The sequence below is a fragment of the Pseudophryne corroboree genome, chromosome 3, assembly GCF_028390025.1.
Source record: "Pseudophryne corroboree isolate aPseCor3 chromosome 3, aPseCor3.hap2, whole genome shotgun sequence".
Classification (NCBI taxonomy): Eukaryota; Metazoa; Chordata; class Amphibia; order Anura; family Myobatrachidae; genus Pseudophryne; species Pseudophryne corroboree.
Window position 1 is genome coordinate 805,610,640 of NC_086446.1, and position 16,699 is coordinate 805,627,338.

A 16,699-nucleotide genomic window follows, 5' to 3' on the forward strand; every position below is an offset into this window, starting at 1 on the left:
GTACCAGGACACAGTCCCCCATTGCCCTCAGGCAGCTACGATGCTACTCCAGGACACAGTCCCCCAATGCCCTCATGCACCTAGGATGCTGTACCAGGACGGGTGTGGTTCGTTTTATCGACAGTATCTAGGTCGACAATGTTTAGGTCGACCACTATAGGTTGACAGTCACTAGGTCGACATGGATGGAAGGTCGACAGGGTTTCTAGGTCGACATGTGCTAGGTCGACAGGTCTAAAGGTCGACATGAGGATTTTTTTTTTTGTGTCGTTTTCTTCGTAGAGTGACCGGGATCCCAAATTAGTGCACCGCGTCCCCTCGCATGGCTCGCTTCGCTCGCCATGCTTCGGGCATGGTGCCTTCACTTTACTCGGCACACTTTACCGTTCCAATCGTAGTCCACGTGGATCGTTAAGTATGAAAAAATCCCAAAACAAAAAAAAATTGTGAAAAACTCATGTCGACCTTTAGACCTGTCAATCTAGCACATGTCGACCTAGAAACCCTGTCGACCTTCCATCCATATCGACCTAGTGACTGTCGACCTATAGTGGTCGACCTAAACATTGTCGACCTAGACACTGTCAATCTTCAGACCGGATCCCACCAGGACACAGTCCCCCAATGCCCTCAGGCAGCTAGGATGCTGTACCAGGAAACAGTCCCCCAATGCCCTCAGGCAGCTAGGATGCTGTACCAGTACACAGTCCCCTAGTGCCCTCAGGAAGCTAGGGTGCTATTTATGGACACAGTCCGCCAATGTCCTCAGGAAGCTAAGATGCTGTACCAGGACACATCCCCAATGCCCTCATACAGCTAGGATGGTGTTCCAGGACACAGTCACCAAATGCCCTCAGGCAGCTAGGATGGTGCACCAGGACACAGTCCACCAATGCCCTCAGGCAGCTAGGATGGTGCACCAGGACACAGTCCCCCAATGCCCTCAGGAAGCTAGGATGCTGTACCACACAGGCCCCCAATGCCCTCAGGCAGCTAGGATGGTACACCAGGACACAGTAAACAAATGCCCTCTAGCAGCTAGGATGGTGTACCAGGACACAGTCCCATAGTGCCCTCAGGAAGCTTGGAGCTAGGATGCTGTATCAGACACAGTACCCCAATGTCCTCAGGATCCTAGGATGCTGTACCAGGACATATCCCCAATGCCCTCAGGCAGCTAGGATGGTGTTCCAGGACACAGTCCCCCAATGCTCTCAGGAAGCTAGGATGCTGTACCAGGACACAGTCCCCCATTGCCCTCAGGCAGCTACGATGCTACGCCAGGACACAGTCACCAAATGCCCTCAGGCAGCTAAGATGGTGCACCAGGACACAGTCCCCCAATGCCCTCAGGAAGCTAGGATGCTGTACCAGGACACAGTCCACCAATGCCCTCAGGAAGCTAGGATGCTGTACCAGGACACAGTCCACCAATGCCCTCAGGAAGCTAGGATGCTGTACCAGGACACAGTTCACCAATGCCCTCAGGCAGCTAGGATTGTGCACCAGGACACAGTCCCCCAATGCCCTCAGGAAGCTAGGATGCTGTACCAGGACACAGTCCCCAATGCCCTCAGGCAGCTAGGATGGTGCACCAGGACACAGTCCCCAAATGCCCTCAGGAAGCTAGGATGATGTACCAGGACACAGTGCCCCAATGTCCTCAGGAAGCAAGGATGCGGTACCAGGACACATCTCCAATGCCCTCAGGCAGCTAGGATGGATATGCAGGATGCAGTCCCCCAATGCCCTCAGGCAGCTAGGATGGTGTACCAGGACACAGTCCTAGTGCCCTCAAGAAGCTAGGATGCTGTACAAGGACACAGTCCCCCAATGTCCTCAGGAAGCTAGGATACTGTACCAGGTCACAGCCCCAATGCCCTCAGCCAGCTAGGATGGTGTACAAGGACACAGTCCCCCAATGCCCTCAGGAAGCTAGGATAGTGCACCAGGACACAGTTCCCAAGGCCCTCAGGCAGCTAGGACACAGTCCCCCAATGCCCTCAGGCAGCTAGGATGGTGTACCAGGACACGGTCCCCCAATTCCCGCAGCAGCTAGGATGGTGTACCAGGACACAGTCCCCCAATGCCCACAAGAAGCTAGGATGGTGTACCAGGACACAGTCCCACAATTCCCTCAGATAGGCCTATTTCGGTACTGCACCTCCATATGTACAATGCATTGTGTCATTAGCATCCATGGCTTATATGTTTTTTCTCTTCTCTCTTTGCCCCTCCAGGGGCTTTGAATATTTTTAAGTGCAGTCATGTCGCCAGTGTCAAGTTGTTCACAGAATCAGTCATCAACCCTGGTGGTTTCATGGCCTACTGTGCCGACGACTATCCCTCATTCACGGCTGTAAGTACCAAGCAGTCAGGGAATAAATCTCTTCCGCACATATCAGAGGTAAATCTGTTGCTCTTCCCACCTCAGGGTGCTGGATTCCCTTGTCCCAACGGCAGCTGCACACTAATGGGCTACAATACAAGAGACGAAGGTGACGCAACCTGCCAGAACTATTATCTGAATACTGGACCTGAACATGACTATGAACGTGAGTTACATTTGGATATCCTGATTTAAGAAACAAGTATAATGTTGTATGGAAGACCACTAACAACCTGCAGCAGATGGACGTTTTATGCAGATTCCGATGTGCTGATCAGAAATGGTAGATGGCGCCCGTAGCTAAATGTGCAGATGATGTAAGGAACCATAGAGACATTTCCCCCCACACCTACACTAGACCAATGTACTGAAGGGTGTTATGTATGTGCAGATGGCTTGTAAGGCTAAAATTGTTATCCTGCACCAGATATGTAATATTTATTACCTGTTAAACATCATTTAACAAAAAAAACAGCTACTCTAAATGCTTAGAACACTCCCATCTGCATCATAAATCGGCTGGAGGTGCTCCTGGAATTATGAAAGACTTATATGCAAAAATATTGTGGGGACTAGCCCCAAAGAAAATTCCATTTTGGAGCACTCTTTTAAGATAATTATTGATGTATTGCATAAAGAATTGATGACTAGTATTAAAACTTAGTTTTTATTTCTAACCTATCTAAAATAAGAGGGAGAATAATCAAAAAATAATAAAAATACAACAACAAACAAAAAACAATAGAGTGATTATCACTCGTATTTAGTGGGTATCTTTATCTCCCATTGTGTTTAAATAAATCAACACATTCATATAGTTTCCTTTTTTTCTTTAAAGTGCAGTTTCAAGACACTGTGGTTATTGAAGATAGCATGTCATAAAGACTTTAGACGAACACACATCACATGGCTATCTTTGCAGAGGAAAAAGATTGTTTTCTATGTATACCTCATATAATCACATGCAATTTAAAACCACTTCCTAAACATTTCTCATGATTCACATATTGCTAGAAGGTCATTTTCACTGTTAATAATTGTGTGTTCCACATAACTAAGGGGGTAATTCCAAGTTGATCACAGCAGGAAAATTTTTTAGCAGTTGGGCAAAACCATGTGCACTGCAGGGGGGACAGATATAACATGTGCAGAGAGAGTTAGATTTGGGTGTGGTGAGTTCAATCTGCAATCTAAATTGCAGTGTAAAAATAAAGCAGCCAGTATTTACCCTGCACAGAAACAAAATAACCCACCCAAATCTAACTCTCTCTGCACATGTTATATCTGCCCCCCTGCAGTGCACATGGTTTTGCCCAACTGCTAAAAAATTTCCTGCTGCGATCAACTTGGAATTACCCCCTAATTCAGCTCTGCAATGCTTCTAAGATTATTCTCAGCACAAATGATACTTAATTGCCAGATAGCAGATTGTTACAGAGCTGGATTTCTCTCCAACATGTTTCCCTGATGAATCAGAATCCGGCCTGAAACGGCCTCGGTTGTTTATATAAAGACCTGTAACAGTCACTTACAATGTTGCCATATCAATCACATACATTATTGCCTGAAACACATTATATACACATTATACATGGTCATTTTTTCACCAAAAGGCATTACCCTCCTTGTTCAACACACAGAGCTGCAAATTATCACATATAAGACCTTACATCAGGACTTAATGTAGTATACGGTGAGGGACAAATGTCACCTTCATTTTCACTGTTATACCAATGTGATCTGTCTGGAGAATATTTTATAGACTAGGCTTATAGGTGCACCTATTAGTTAATTATAACCATAAAACTGAAATCATATTTATTACTGTGAGATATTTCAGGCTATTTGTATGGAGAGTGGAGAGAGACAGTACAATCCAATGGACAGTTACCCCCATCTGCTGCCCATCCTCACCAAAAGAGCGGAAGAAGGGTGAGAGTAGGGGTACTGATGGATTGATAGAAAAAAAGGCCACAGTAACGCACTGTATAAAAATTGTAAAAAAACATTTAAACAGCCAGGACACTCAGGGAGCAGTAACTCACCTCCAGCCGGGACACTCAGGGAGCAGTTACTCACCTCCACCCGGGACACTCAGGGAGCAGTTACTCACCTCCAGACAGGACACTCAGGGAGCAGTAACTCACCTCCAGCCGGGACACTCAGGGAGCAGTTACTCACCTCCACCCGGGACACTCAGGGAGCAGTTACTCACCTCCAGACAGGACACTCAGGGAGCAGTTACTCACCTCCACCCGGGACACTCAGGGAGCAGTTACTCACCTCCAGCCAGGACACTCAGGGAGCAGTTACTCACCTCCAGCCAGGACACTCGGGGAACAATTACTCACCTCCAGCCAGGACACTCAGGGAGCAGTTACTCACCTCCAGCCAGGACACTCAGGGAGCAGTTACTCACCTCCAGCCGGGACACTCAGGGAGCAGTTACTCACCTCCAGCCGGGACACTCAGGGAGCAGTTACTCACCTCCAGCCAGGACACTCGGGGAACAATTACTCACCTCCAGCCAGGACACTCAGGGAGCAGTAACTCACCTCCAGCCGGGACACTCAGGGAGCAGTTACTCACCTCCAGCCGGGACACTCAGGGAGCAGTTACTCACCTCCAGCCGGGACACTCAGGGAGCAGTTACTCACCTCCAGCCAGGACACTCGGGGAACAATTACTCACCTCCAGCCAGGACACTCGGGGAGCAGTTACTCACCTAGGCAGGAGAAGATCGGTATGTGTTAAGATGGGGAACACGCGGACCGATGTTCACTTATTTTCTAAGCAATCTCACCGCTGGATGAAATAAGTGGCCCACCGTGTGTCCCCCCCACTCACTCAGCACACATTGTGCTGTGCCGAGTGGGGGAAGAGATGTGTGCTGAATCACCTACCTCTCCGGTATACCGGTGGTGGTATGTTGGCCCTGTTGGGATCGCAGCGTTACTATTGTGACAGCCGGGATCCCAATGAGCGGTATACTAACCGCATACCGGCAGGAAAGGTGGCGTGTATTAGCAGAGTGGAGAGGACGGGTGGGAGAGTAAAGGGAGATAAGGTCAGAGATGTGGATGGGAGAGGAGTGGGTGAGGGCTTTGTAAGTGAGTGTGAAAAGCTTGAATTGAATTCTGAAAGGGAAGGGGAGCCAGTGAGGGGCTTGTCTGAGAGGGGAGGTGGACGTAGTGCGTTTGGTGAGGAAGATGAGCCGGGCAGCAGCATTGAGGATAGATTGGAGTGGAGAGAGGTAATTGTCAGGGAGACCAGATAGGAGGAGATTACAGTAGTCCAGTCTAGAGATGACCAGTGAGTGGATGAGGGTCTCAGTGGCATCCTGGGTGAGAAAGGGTCTGATCCTTGAGATGTTTCTGATGAGAAGTGGCAGGAGTGTGAGATGTGGTGAATGTGTGGTGTGAAGGAGAGGGATGACTCCAAGACAGCGCACTTGGTGGCTAGAGGAGATAGTAGTGCCATCTATAGATAATGAGAGTGTGGGTGGTGAGGTTATGCAGGAGAGCGGGAAGATGATCAGCTCAGTATTAAGGTGAAGTCACACGGCATGATATGTCACTGAACAATGCCGGAAGAGGAACGAACAGCGCCGAGGGGTGGGGGAGGGGTAGAGCAGTCTGCAGCATGGCACCACTAACAGCCCCAGATCTTCTTACATTTTCAAAAGATCAGGGGCTGTCGCTAGTGACCTGCAAGTGCGCGCATCACCATCGGTATCGTTTATACATATGGAACGATGTAAATGATGTGTCCTTCCGTTTGATCGGGAACGCCCACATTATGTCTGTAATCGTTTTGTGTGTAACCAACTTTAGACATGTTAAGTGTAAGAGCGCTGGGACATCTAGAAGGAGATAACAACAGAGAGACAGTTGGATACACGAGTGAGGAGAGCCGGGGGAGGTCAGGGGAGGAAAGGTAGATCAGAGAATCATCAGCATACATATATTGGAAGTCACCTAAAGAGGATGTATAGATAGCTAGGAGAGAACCAAGAACAGAACCTTGGGGGACACCTACAGTTAGTGGAAGTGGGGGTGAGGTGGAGTCATGAGAGGAGACAGAGACGGAATGGTCAGAGATGTAGGAGGACAGCCAGGAGAGGAGACAGAGAATGAATGGTCAGAGAGGTAGGAGGACAGCCAGGAGAGGAGACAGAGAATGAATGGTCAGAGAGGTAGGAGGACAGCCAGGAGAGGAGACAGAGAATGAATGGTCAGAGAGGTAGGAGGACAGCCAGGAGAGGAGACAGAGAATGAATGGTCAGAGATGTAGGAGGACAGCCAGGAGAGGAGGCAGAGAATGAATGGTCAGAGATGTAGGAGGACAGCCAGGAGAGGAGGCAGAGAATGAATGGTCAGAGATGTAGGAGGACAGCCAGGAGAGGAGGCAGAGAATGAATGGTCAGAGAGGTAGGAGGACAGCCAGGAGAGGAGACAGAGAATGAATGGTCAGAGAGGTAGGAGGACAGCCAGGAGAGGAGACAGAGAATGAATGGTCATAGAGGTAGGAGGACAGCCAGGAGAGGAGACAGAGAATGAATGGTCAGAGATGTAGGAGGACAGCCAGGAGAGGAGGCAGAGAATGAATGGTCAGAGATGTAGGAGGACAGCCAGGAGAGGAGGCAGAGAATGAATGGTCAGAGATGTAGGAGGACAGCCAGGAGAGGAGGCAGAGAATGAATGGTCAGAGAGGTAGGAGGACAGCCAGGAGAGGGCAGTATCACGCAGACCAACGAAGTGAAGGATTTGCAGTAGGTGCGGGCGGTCCACAATGTCAGAGGCAGGAGAGAGGACGAGGAGAATAAATTACATTTCCTGTGTTGTCCTGCAGGCTGGAGATACAATGTCACCCTTCAGATCACCGGTAGCGCAGTCCTCGGATCTCTACAAGTCACTCTGTGTAATCCTTCCAATTGCTCGGAGGACAATGAGATATACAGGTACATACACATCTGCCTTATTTATAGTCATTGCCTGTTATTGTGACTTCTCTGTATGAGCAGCTGGTGCAATTCTCTTCCATGTGTAACCGAGAACCTTTCAGGACCTGACGTCATTTTTTTTAACTGAAAATAATATATTACATAATTACTGGCTGCAATTCTGAAACCTTTCCGTACATTGTATATCTGTACAGTGAACGTCTTTACCTATATGTGCTGTGTGTAATTCTCATTAACTGTCTTTTCTCTATATGTATAGACAGCTGCACAGTGCCATTTCCCCTGCTCTGCATGCTGGGTGTAATTCTCATTATCTATCCTTTCACTGTACGTATGGACAGCTGCACAGTGCCACTTCCCCTGCTCTGCATGCTGGGTGTAATTCTCATTATCTATCCTTTCACTGTACGTATGGACAGCTGCACAGTGCCACTTCCCCTGTTCTGCATGCTGGGTGTAATTCTCATTATCTATCCTTTTACTGTACATATGGACAGCTGCACAGTGCCACTTCCCCTGTTCTGCATGCTGGGTGTAATTCTCATTATCTTTACTTTTCCTGTATGTATGAACACAGCACAGTGCCACTTTCCCTGTTCTGCATGCTGGGAGTAAGTACCATTATCTATCGTTTTCCTGTATGTATGGAAAGCTGCACAGTACCACTTCCACTGTTCTGCATGCTGGGTGTACTTCGCATTATCAAACCTTCTGCAGCGGGTACACTGATATTCTTCTGCAGGGAATAACATTGGGTAGGGGGGTGGGTGTAGAGTAGGATCTTGATCCAAGGCACCAACAGGCTAAAATCATTGACTGTTCCCAAGATGCTCAGCGCCGCCTCCTCTATAACCCCACCTCCGTGCACAGGCAGCTAACAGGCAGGGCTGCTCCAGCAGCCCTAAGAAGAGTGATTTTAAAGAAGATAGAAGACTTCAAGGGCTGCAGCAGAGGCACTCTAGTGCTAGATATCATTCTATCTCCTGCTGCAGCTCCATCACCTCCCCCAGCAGCACTGTATACTCCCGCGTCCCTGGTTGCCTAGTACTTACAGCGTAGGCTCCAGTTCTTTACCCAGGGCACACACACTAACCGAAGTTCTCCGGGATCGTGTGGCCGCACTCAGGGAGGAGGTAAGAGGGTCCCCTAGGCGGGACCAGCTGGATATCGCGATCCGCCATGGCCATTAGGAGGCGGGACATGCGCACTGGCATGGACACTGTGGCAGTAAAGGGACCCCACTAGACCACCAGGGCAAGGGCACAGGTCGGATTAGGCTATAATCCAGTTTATTAAGGCCCGCAGAACCCAGTGGTGAAGTCCAGCAAGGGGATAAGGCTCTGACCTGTAGCCCCTCCCCCAGCCCCTGGGCGCCATTTAGAGTAAGTGTTCCCATCCTGGAGCTGCATCGGGGGCGTTTCTACAGAGGAGGGTGCCCGTGTTGGAGATAGACTCCGTATATCAACGCTCTTCGGTTATCTGTTTAATACCCTTGAACATCAGTCAATGGTTCTGTACTTAGCAGCCGGCTGGAGACCAGAAATAATGAGACAACACATAGGAGATATGTAGAAGCTCTGCAAGTAATTTCTGATCTGACTTGTTATTTTAGGAGCCTTTATTTATACACAAATGAACAAAGGAATAAAGGTATGACAGTGTGTTAGCCAATCAAAGCATACTGTGTGCAAAGATAAACAATGATTTAATTAAACCAATTAACATTCCTGTATGTATATTCTTATCAGTATCTGTTCATTAATTTAATGAGGCCTTTTCCTTATCGCCATCTGGACATTTATCTTGAAAGCCTTCTTTCTATTGTCACTTGGACATTCCAAAACATACTCCTTTAATGTTCTCATATGCAATTAAAGTTTTATCTCGGCCTGGGAGTTAACTAGATGTCCTTGTGACTGTAGCTGGAGAATTCATATTGCTCTCAACAAAATAGTTTCTCACAGAAACATCTATGTAATTCATTTAAGGAAATTACATGTACTAGCTGGCTATGTTCATTGATTATTGCAATGAACATTCCAAACGAATACCAAATTATGAAACATAGGCCCTCATTCCGAGTTGTTCGCTCGGTATTTTTCATCGCATCGCAGTGAAAATCCGCTTAGTACGCATGCGCAATGTTCGCACTGCGACTGCGCCAAGTAACTTTACTATGAAGAAAGTATTTTTACTCACGGCTTTTTCTTCGCTCCGGCGATCGTAATGTGATTGACAGGAAATGGGTGTTACTGGGCGGAAACACGGCGTTTCAGGGGCGTGTGGCTGAAAACGCTACCGTTTCCGGAAAAAACGCAGGAGTGGCCGGAGAAACGGTGGGAGTGCCTGGGCGAACGCTGGGTGTGTTTGTGACGTCAACCAGGAACGACAAGCACTGAAATGATCGCACAGGCAGAGTAAGTCTGGAGCTACTCTGAAATTGCTAAGTAGTTAGTAATCGCAATATTGCGAATACATCGGTCGCAATTTTAAGAAGCTAAGATTCACTCCCAGTAGGCGGCGGCTTAGCGTGTGTAACTCTGCTAAAATCGCCTTGCGACCGATCAACTCGGAATAAGGGCCCTAGAATCAAATAACTGCTTATTGGGTTGAAACCTATTATATAACATTATACATGCTTTTGGTTATTAAATACAAAACTTAAAATGGTTATAAAGATGATTTTATATTTAAAACTATTTTAATTCCTTCAGAAATACTTTAAGGTCATTTTCTGGGCGTCTTGCTAATATCTGGGAATCTTGCCAAAAAACTCCTATCTAGCAATTATATATCTGCAGGTGTAAATTCCTTAACCTGACAAGCTAATAGGGAGTCTCTTCCCTAACAGGTGATTATTTTTAACAAGCTATTATTTCTTATCAATAAGTTTTGTTTTTATGTAGTACAAAGATTCACTTAAAACTCTTAAAGGGGTAGGTTTAATAACCCATATATGCATCTGAGCTGATCCTTGACCATTATCAATATGTTGGAGTGTATATTTCTTATACAGGTTGCTAGGGCTAAGGGTCTCATGCATATATCATATAAATGTCAGCATTACTTATAAACCTATAATAATAGCTTGAAATACATCTAGAATGGCTGCCATTATGCAAAATGGCTGGTAGCTGCTTTAGTATAATATTGTCTCTTTCACCCGTGTGCACCTCCGGGTGGCCCCCTCCTCTGTACGGTGCTGTAGACTCCGCCATGATCCGGAGACCAATTTGGCTACCGCGCATGCGCGGCGGCCATTTTGGCGGTGACTTCTGCCGCGATTGCAGGTCCTAGCGCTGGACTCTGTAAAGGTAAGTGTTAAAATGGGTGCGGTGTGGGCCCGTGTGCACCCCACCCATTGCACCCATTATAGAAACGCCAGTGAGCTGCATCTCTCTGTCTCCCTCACTCCCTGTCAGCGTTTGGGCGCCATTACACACAGCTGCGCTGATTCTGGGACTGCTGGGTGATGCCTCCTCTGTAAAGCCGCCTACATCATCAGCGATGTGCATTCACAGGATACTTTAGTATTCTACATGTCATTTAGACAGTGTTAGTTAAGAACAAGTGCATACTTCAGGGTTATTTAGTACAAGTACCCTGTGATATTCATCCAGTTTTTACTGTGCATTGATATATCTGTTTATATACATAGCCTTACTCAGTAATAGTATTCCTAGTCCAGTGCAGTTTTATTGTTTGTCATAATTCCTGCATTGTACATGTGACCGTGTTTGTGTGTGTGTGTGTGTGTGTGTGTGTGTGTGTGTGTGTGTGTGTGTGTGTGTGTGTGTGTGTGCATATAGCTGCTGGGTGATCTCTACTCTGTGTATCTCACTCCTACTGCTATCCCTATATTCTGTAACCTGAGGGGGCTCCGTGCATCAGGGTTATTAGATAATATAGGTATTTCTCTTACGTCCTAGAGGATGCTGGGGTCTTCATTAGTACCATGGGGTATAGACGGGTCCACCAGGAGCCATTGAATCTTTAAGAGTTAATAGTGAGGGCTGGCTCCTCCCTCTATGCCCCTCCTGCCAAACTCAGTTTAGGGAGGAGCCGGTCACAGCTATGGGAGCTCCATAGGAGTTTTTCTAGTTTTTTTTTTTTTTTAGAGTTTAGGCACAGGGAGGCTGCTGGCAACAGCCTCCCTGCTTCGAGGGACTTAGAGGGTGGGTGGTAGTGTCCGCCCTGAGGGGTCCGAGCCACTATCTCTGCTGACAGGACACTGAGCTCCTGAGTGTGCTGATTGTTAGCCGCCCCAGGCGAACGCTCACTCCCACAGCATTCCGCCACCCCCTAACAGAGCCAGAAGATTTACGGTGGTGAGATACGGCGGCACAAGGGTTGGAGTGCAGCTCTGAATGGCTGCATTCCAGGGAAGGCTCAGCGGCACACAGTGTTGGCGCTATGAGGGGCGTCCTGAGTCAGCATCTAAATATCCTAAACTGGTCACAGACGCTAACCAGAGACTGAATCCCCAGGCTAGCGACAGAATCCTCAGTACACAGACGCTAACCGGGGACTGAATCCCACGGCTAGCGACGGAATCCTCAGGCCAGTATAAAGAATTTGTGCGGGAAGACGCACCATCTTCAGGGGGCGGAGCTTCTCCTCAGAGCAGACCCAGCAGCGTTCAGCGCCATTTTCCTGCCTGCAGTTACTGTACACAGACACTGACAGGGGAAACTGTCCCTCCACACAACTCCAGCTATCCTGTGCAGTACCAGGGGGTTGTAGAAGAGGGGGGAGGCTGTGTAAATACTGTGTAGTCTATTAAGGTACATAGTAAGCGCTAGGTAGTTGTATTATATCTACCTCAGGAAGTGCTGTGTGTGGGTTGGCTCCAATCTCTGTGTCTCTCTGTAGCATACTTGGGGTGGAAATTGTGTCTACAATTCCATGTGTGTGTGGGTGTTTATTATCTCCCATAGCCATGTCTAGGGACTCTGTGTCATATGCTGCAGAGGATGTTTTTTCTCAGGAGGAATCCATTCCATGTACACAAGAATTGTCTCAGATCCCTATGATTGAGCCTGACTGGTAGACCTCCATTAAAGGAATGATCTCTCAGATTTCTACTAGGGTAGCACATACTGAGACAGAAACTCAGGTGTTAAAGAATTCTATGGCAGTTTGGTCCGGTTCTGTTCCTATTCCGGCAAGACCCTCTAGCATGTTCCCACAGAAACGTGCACTTGCCCAGATTATGCAAGATTACACGGATACTGACTCTGATACAGCAGACGGTGATGGGGACGTGCTAAGGGGGGCAGCATCCATTGCAAAGGGGGTGCAGCTCATGATTGAGGCCATTAGAGATGTATTAAACATTACTGACACGCCACCTGAGCAGGTTGAGGAGGCTTACTTTACAGATAATAAGAAAGCCTCGCTAACCTTCCCTGCGTCTAAAGAATTAAAACGCTATATTTGAAAAATCCTGGGAAAACCCGGAGAAAAAGTTCCAGATCCCCAAAAGGGTTCCTGTTGTCTTTCCCTGCCCTGATGAGGATTGAAAAAAGTGGGAAACCCCACCCATAGTTGACTCATCTGTCTCCAGACTGTCTAAAAAGGTGGTTTTACCTGCACCTGGATCTACCTACCGCGTTAAAAGAACCGGCTGATCGTAAGATTGACACTAAACTCATATCCATATACACTGCTTCGGGTGTGGCGTTAAGGCCAACCATTGCCTGTGCATGGATTTCTAAAGCTATAGTAAAGTGGTCAGGCACATTACTAGAGGATTTGGATACAATGGATAGAAGTGACATTGAATTGTTTTTACGTAACATACAGGATTCTGCGGGGTTCATGGTGGAATCCATGAAGGACCTGGGTACGCTGACTGCACAGATATCTGCCATGTCGGTCTCGGATTGCAGGAGACTCTGGCTACGCCAATGGTCTGCAGACGCGGAATCTAGGAGAAGTGTGGAGAACCTACCCTACACAGGTCATGCGCTATTTGGGAAAGCATTGGATGCATGGATTGCCACGGCAACCGCGGGCAAGTTACCTTTCCTTCCCTCTGCTACACCTACGAGGAAATATTTTTCCCCAACTGCATCGCAGTCCTTTCGGACCGCTAGGTCAAAAAGGTCCAAGCCTCATACCACCTTCTTTAGGGGTGGTCGTGCAAAATCCAAAAAGCCTACACCTGCAGGCTCCCAGGACCAGAAACCTGCATCTGGTTCCTCAAAATCCTCAGCATGATGGTGGAACGCACAGCCTGGAGGATGGGCTGGTGGGTGCGAGACTCAGACTTTTCTGCAACGTCTGGGTGTCATCTGGCCTGGATCCCTGGGTACAGGATATTGTGTCCCAGGGGTACAGACTGAAGTTTCAAGAACTCCCACCTCACCGATTCTTCAAATCAGGCTTGCCAGCGTTGCTGACAGACAGGGCGATCCTACAGGACGCCATCCGAAAATTGGAAATGTCACAGGTCATTGTCCCAGTTCCACCGTATTTGCAATGCAAGGGTTACTATTCGAACCTTTTTGTGGTACCGAAACCGGTTAATTCAGTCAGACCAATTTTGAACTTGAAGTCGCTAAACCCTTACTTGAGGGAAATCAAATAAAAAATGGAGTCTCTGAGAGCGGTGATCTCCAGTCTGGAGAAGGGAGAGTTTCTGGTATCCCTGGATATCAAGGATGTGTACCTCCACATTCTGATTTGGCCGCCGCACCAGGCTTATCTCAGATTTGCACTGTTAGACAGTCACTGTCAGTTTCAGGCACTGATGTTCGTCCTCTCCACTGCACCGAGGGTCTTCACCAAGGTGATGGCAGTGATGATGGTTCTACTCCGCACACAGGGGGTGAACATAATTCCATATCTGGACGATCTACTGATAAAGGCGTCGTCCAGGGAGACGTTGTTGCAGTCCATTGCTCTCACGACTCATCTGTTCTGGAAACACGGTTGGATCCTGAACCTTCCAAAGTCACCTTTGGAACCGACAAGGAGATTGTCTTTTCTGGGGATGATCCTCGATATGGAAGTGCAGAGGGTGTTTCTGCTGGAGGAGAAAGCGTTGGTGATTCAAGCAATGGTCCGGGATGTCCTGAAGCCAGCCCGGGTATCGGTTCATCAGTGCATTTGTCTTCCAGGGAAGATGGTTGCCTCCTACGAGGCTCTACAGTATGGAAGGTTTCATGCTCGGTCCTTCCAGCTGGATATCCTGGACAAGTGGTCGGGATCTCACTTACACATGCACCTGAGGATACGTCTGTCGACGAAAGACAGAATTTCACTCCTCTGGTGGCTGCAAATGTCTCACCTTCTGGAGGGCCGCAGGTTCGGGATTCAGGACTGGATCCTTCTGACCACGGATGCAAGCCTCCGGGGCTGGGGTGCAGTCACTCAGCCTTCCAAGGAAGATGGTCAACCTGGAATCCAGTCTTCCAATAAATATTCTGGAACTAAGAGCCGTCTACAATGGTCTTCTTAAAGTGGCTCATCTTCTGCGAGATCGAGCCATTCAAGTGCAGTCGGACAATGTAACGACGGTAGTCTACATAATCCGACAGGGCGGAACGAAGAGCAGAGCTGCAATGTCAGAGATAACCAGAATTATCCTCTGGGCAGAAAAACACACGTTGGCACTGTCAGCAATCTTCATTCCGGGAGTAGACAACTGGGAAACGGACTTCCTCAGCAGACACGATCTCCATCCAGGAGAGTGGAGCCTCCATGTTCACGGAGGTGACAAATCTTTGGGGTGTACCTCAAATAGACATGATGGCCTCCCGTCTCAACAAGAAGCTTCAGAAGTACTGTTCCAGCTCAAGAGACCCACAAGCAGTGGAGGTGGACGCCCTGGTGACTCCGTGGGTGTTCCAGTCAGTGTACGTGTTTCCTCCACTTCCAATCATTCCAAGGATTCTAAAACTCATAAAGAGAACAAGAGTTCAGGTGATCCTCATTGCTCCAGACTGGCCAAGAAGGGCTTGGTACGCAGATCTTCATGATCTACTGCTGGAAGATCCGAGGCCTCTTCCTCTTCGGGAGGATCTGTTACAACAGGGGCCGTTCACTTATCAAGAATTATCGTGGCTACGTTTGATGGCATGGAAGTTGAGCGCTAGATATTAGCTTAGAAGGGCATTCTGAACAAGGTTATTCCTACCCTGATACAGGCTAGAAAAGGAGTAACATCTAAGCATTACCATCGCATTTGGAAGAAGTATATCTCTTGGTGTGAATCCAAGAAGCTTCCTACGTTGGAGTTTCAACTGGGACGGTTTCTCCACTTCCTGCAGGCAGGTGTGGATATGGGTCTGAGGTTGGGATCCGTAAAGATCCAGATTTTGACCCTATCCATTTTCTTCCAGAAGCAGCTGGCTTCCCTCCCTGAGGTACAGACTTTTTTGAAAGGGGTTCTGCACATCCAGCCTCCCTTTGTGCCACCTACGGCACCCTGGGATCTTAAGGGGTTGTTACAGTTCCTCCAATCGGATTGGCTCGAGCCTCTACCGGAGGTTGAGGTCAAGTTTCTCACGTGGAAGGCTGTCACTTTGATGGCCTTAGCTTCTGCTAGACGTGTGTCGGAGATGGGGCCTTTGTCTTTTTAAGAGCTCCTACTTGATCTTCCATGAAGATAGGACTGAGCTCCGGACACGTCAGCAGTTTCTTCCTAAGGTCGTGTCGGCTTTTCATATTTATCAACCTATTGTGGTGCCAGTTGCTACTTACTCCTCAATTACTTCAAAGTCCTTGAATGTGGTAAGGGCTCTGAAAATCTATGTGAAGAGGACTGCTCATCACAGAAAGTCAGACTCTCTGTTTGTCCTGTATGATCCAAAGAAAATTGGGTGTCCTGATTTTAAGCAGACGATCTCTCGCTGGATCAGGATCACTATCCAGCATGCGTATTCTACTGCAGGATTGCCGTGTCCAAAATCTGTTAAGGCCCACTCTACTTGTAAGGTGGGCTCTTCCTGGGCGGCTGCCGGGGGTGTCTCAGCTTTACAGCTTTGCCGAACGGCTACTTGGTCGGGGTCGTACACATTTGCTAAGTTCTACAAGTTCGATACTTTGGCCTTTGAGGACCTGAAGTTTGGTCAATCAGTTCTGCAGGAGCCTCCGTGCTCTCCCTCCTGTTCTGGGAGCTTTGGTACATCCCCATTGTACTAATGTGGAGCCCAGCATCCTCTAGGACGTAAGAGAAAATTGGATTTCAATTACCTACCAGTAAATCGTTTCCTCGTAGTCCGTAGAGTATGCTGGGCGCCCGCCCAGCGCTTCGTTATCCTGCAGTAGTTACTTGATTCAGTACGACTTTGTTAAGTGCTGCATTGCTACTTGGTTAAGTAATGTTTTCAGCTATTGCT

At 48.0% G+C, this 16,699-nt stretch overlaps 1 protein-coding gene across 4 annotated transcripts in view; it reads left to right on the forward strand.

Moving 5' to 3' along the window:
* LOC135056918 (pancreatic lipase-related protein 2-like) overlaps positions 1-16,699 on the forward strand; it is a 130,353-nt gene that overhangs the window by 98,690 nt on the left and 14,964 nt on the right. For all 4 annotated transcript variants that reach the window (XM_063962691.1, XM_063962694.1, XM_063962692.1 and 1 more), the window contains 3 exons: positions 2,241-2,359; positions 2,435-2,555; positions 7,241-7,349. In XM_063962691.1, the coding sequence (XP_063818761.1) occupies positions 2,241-2,359; positions 2,435-2,555; positions 7,241-7,349 (349 nt within the window). The remainder of the gene's footprint in view (positions 1-2,240; positions 2,360-2,434; positions 2,556-7,240; positions 7,350-16,699) is intronic.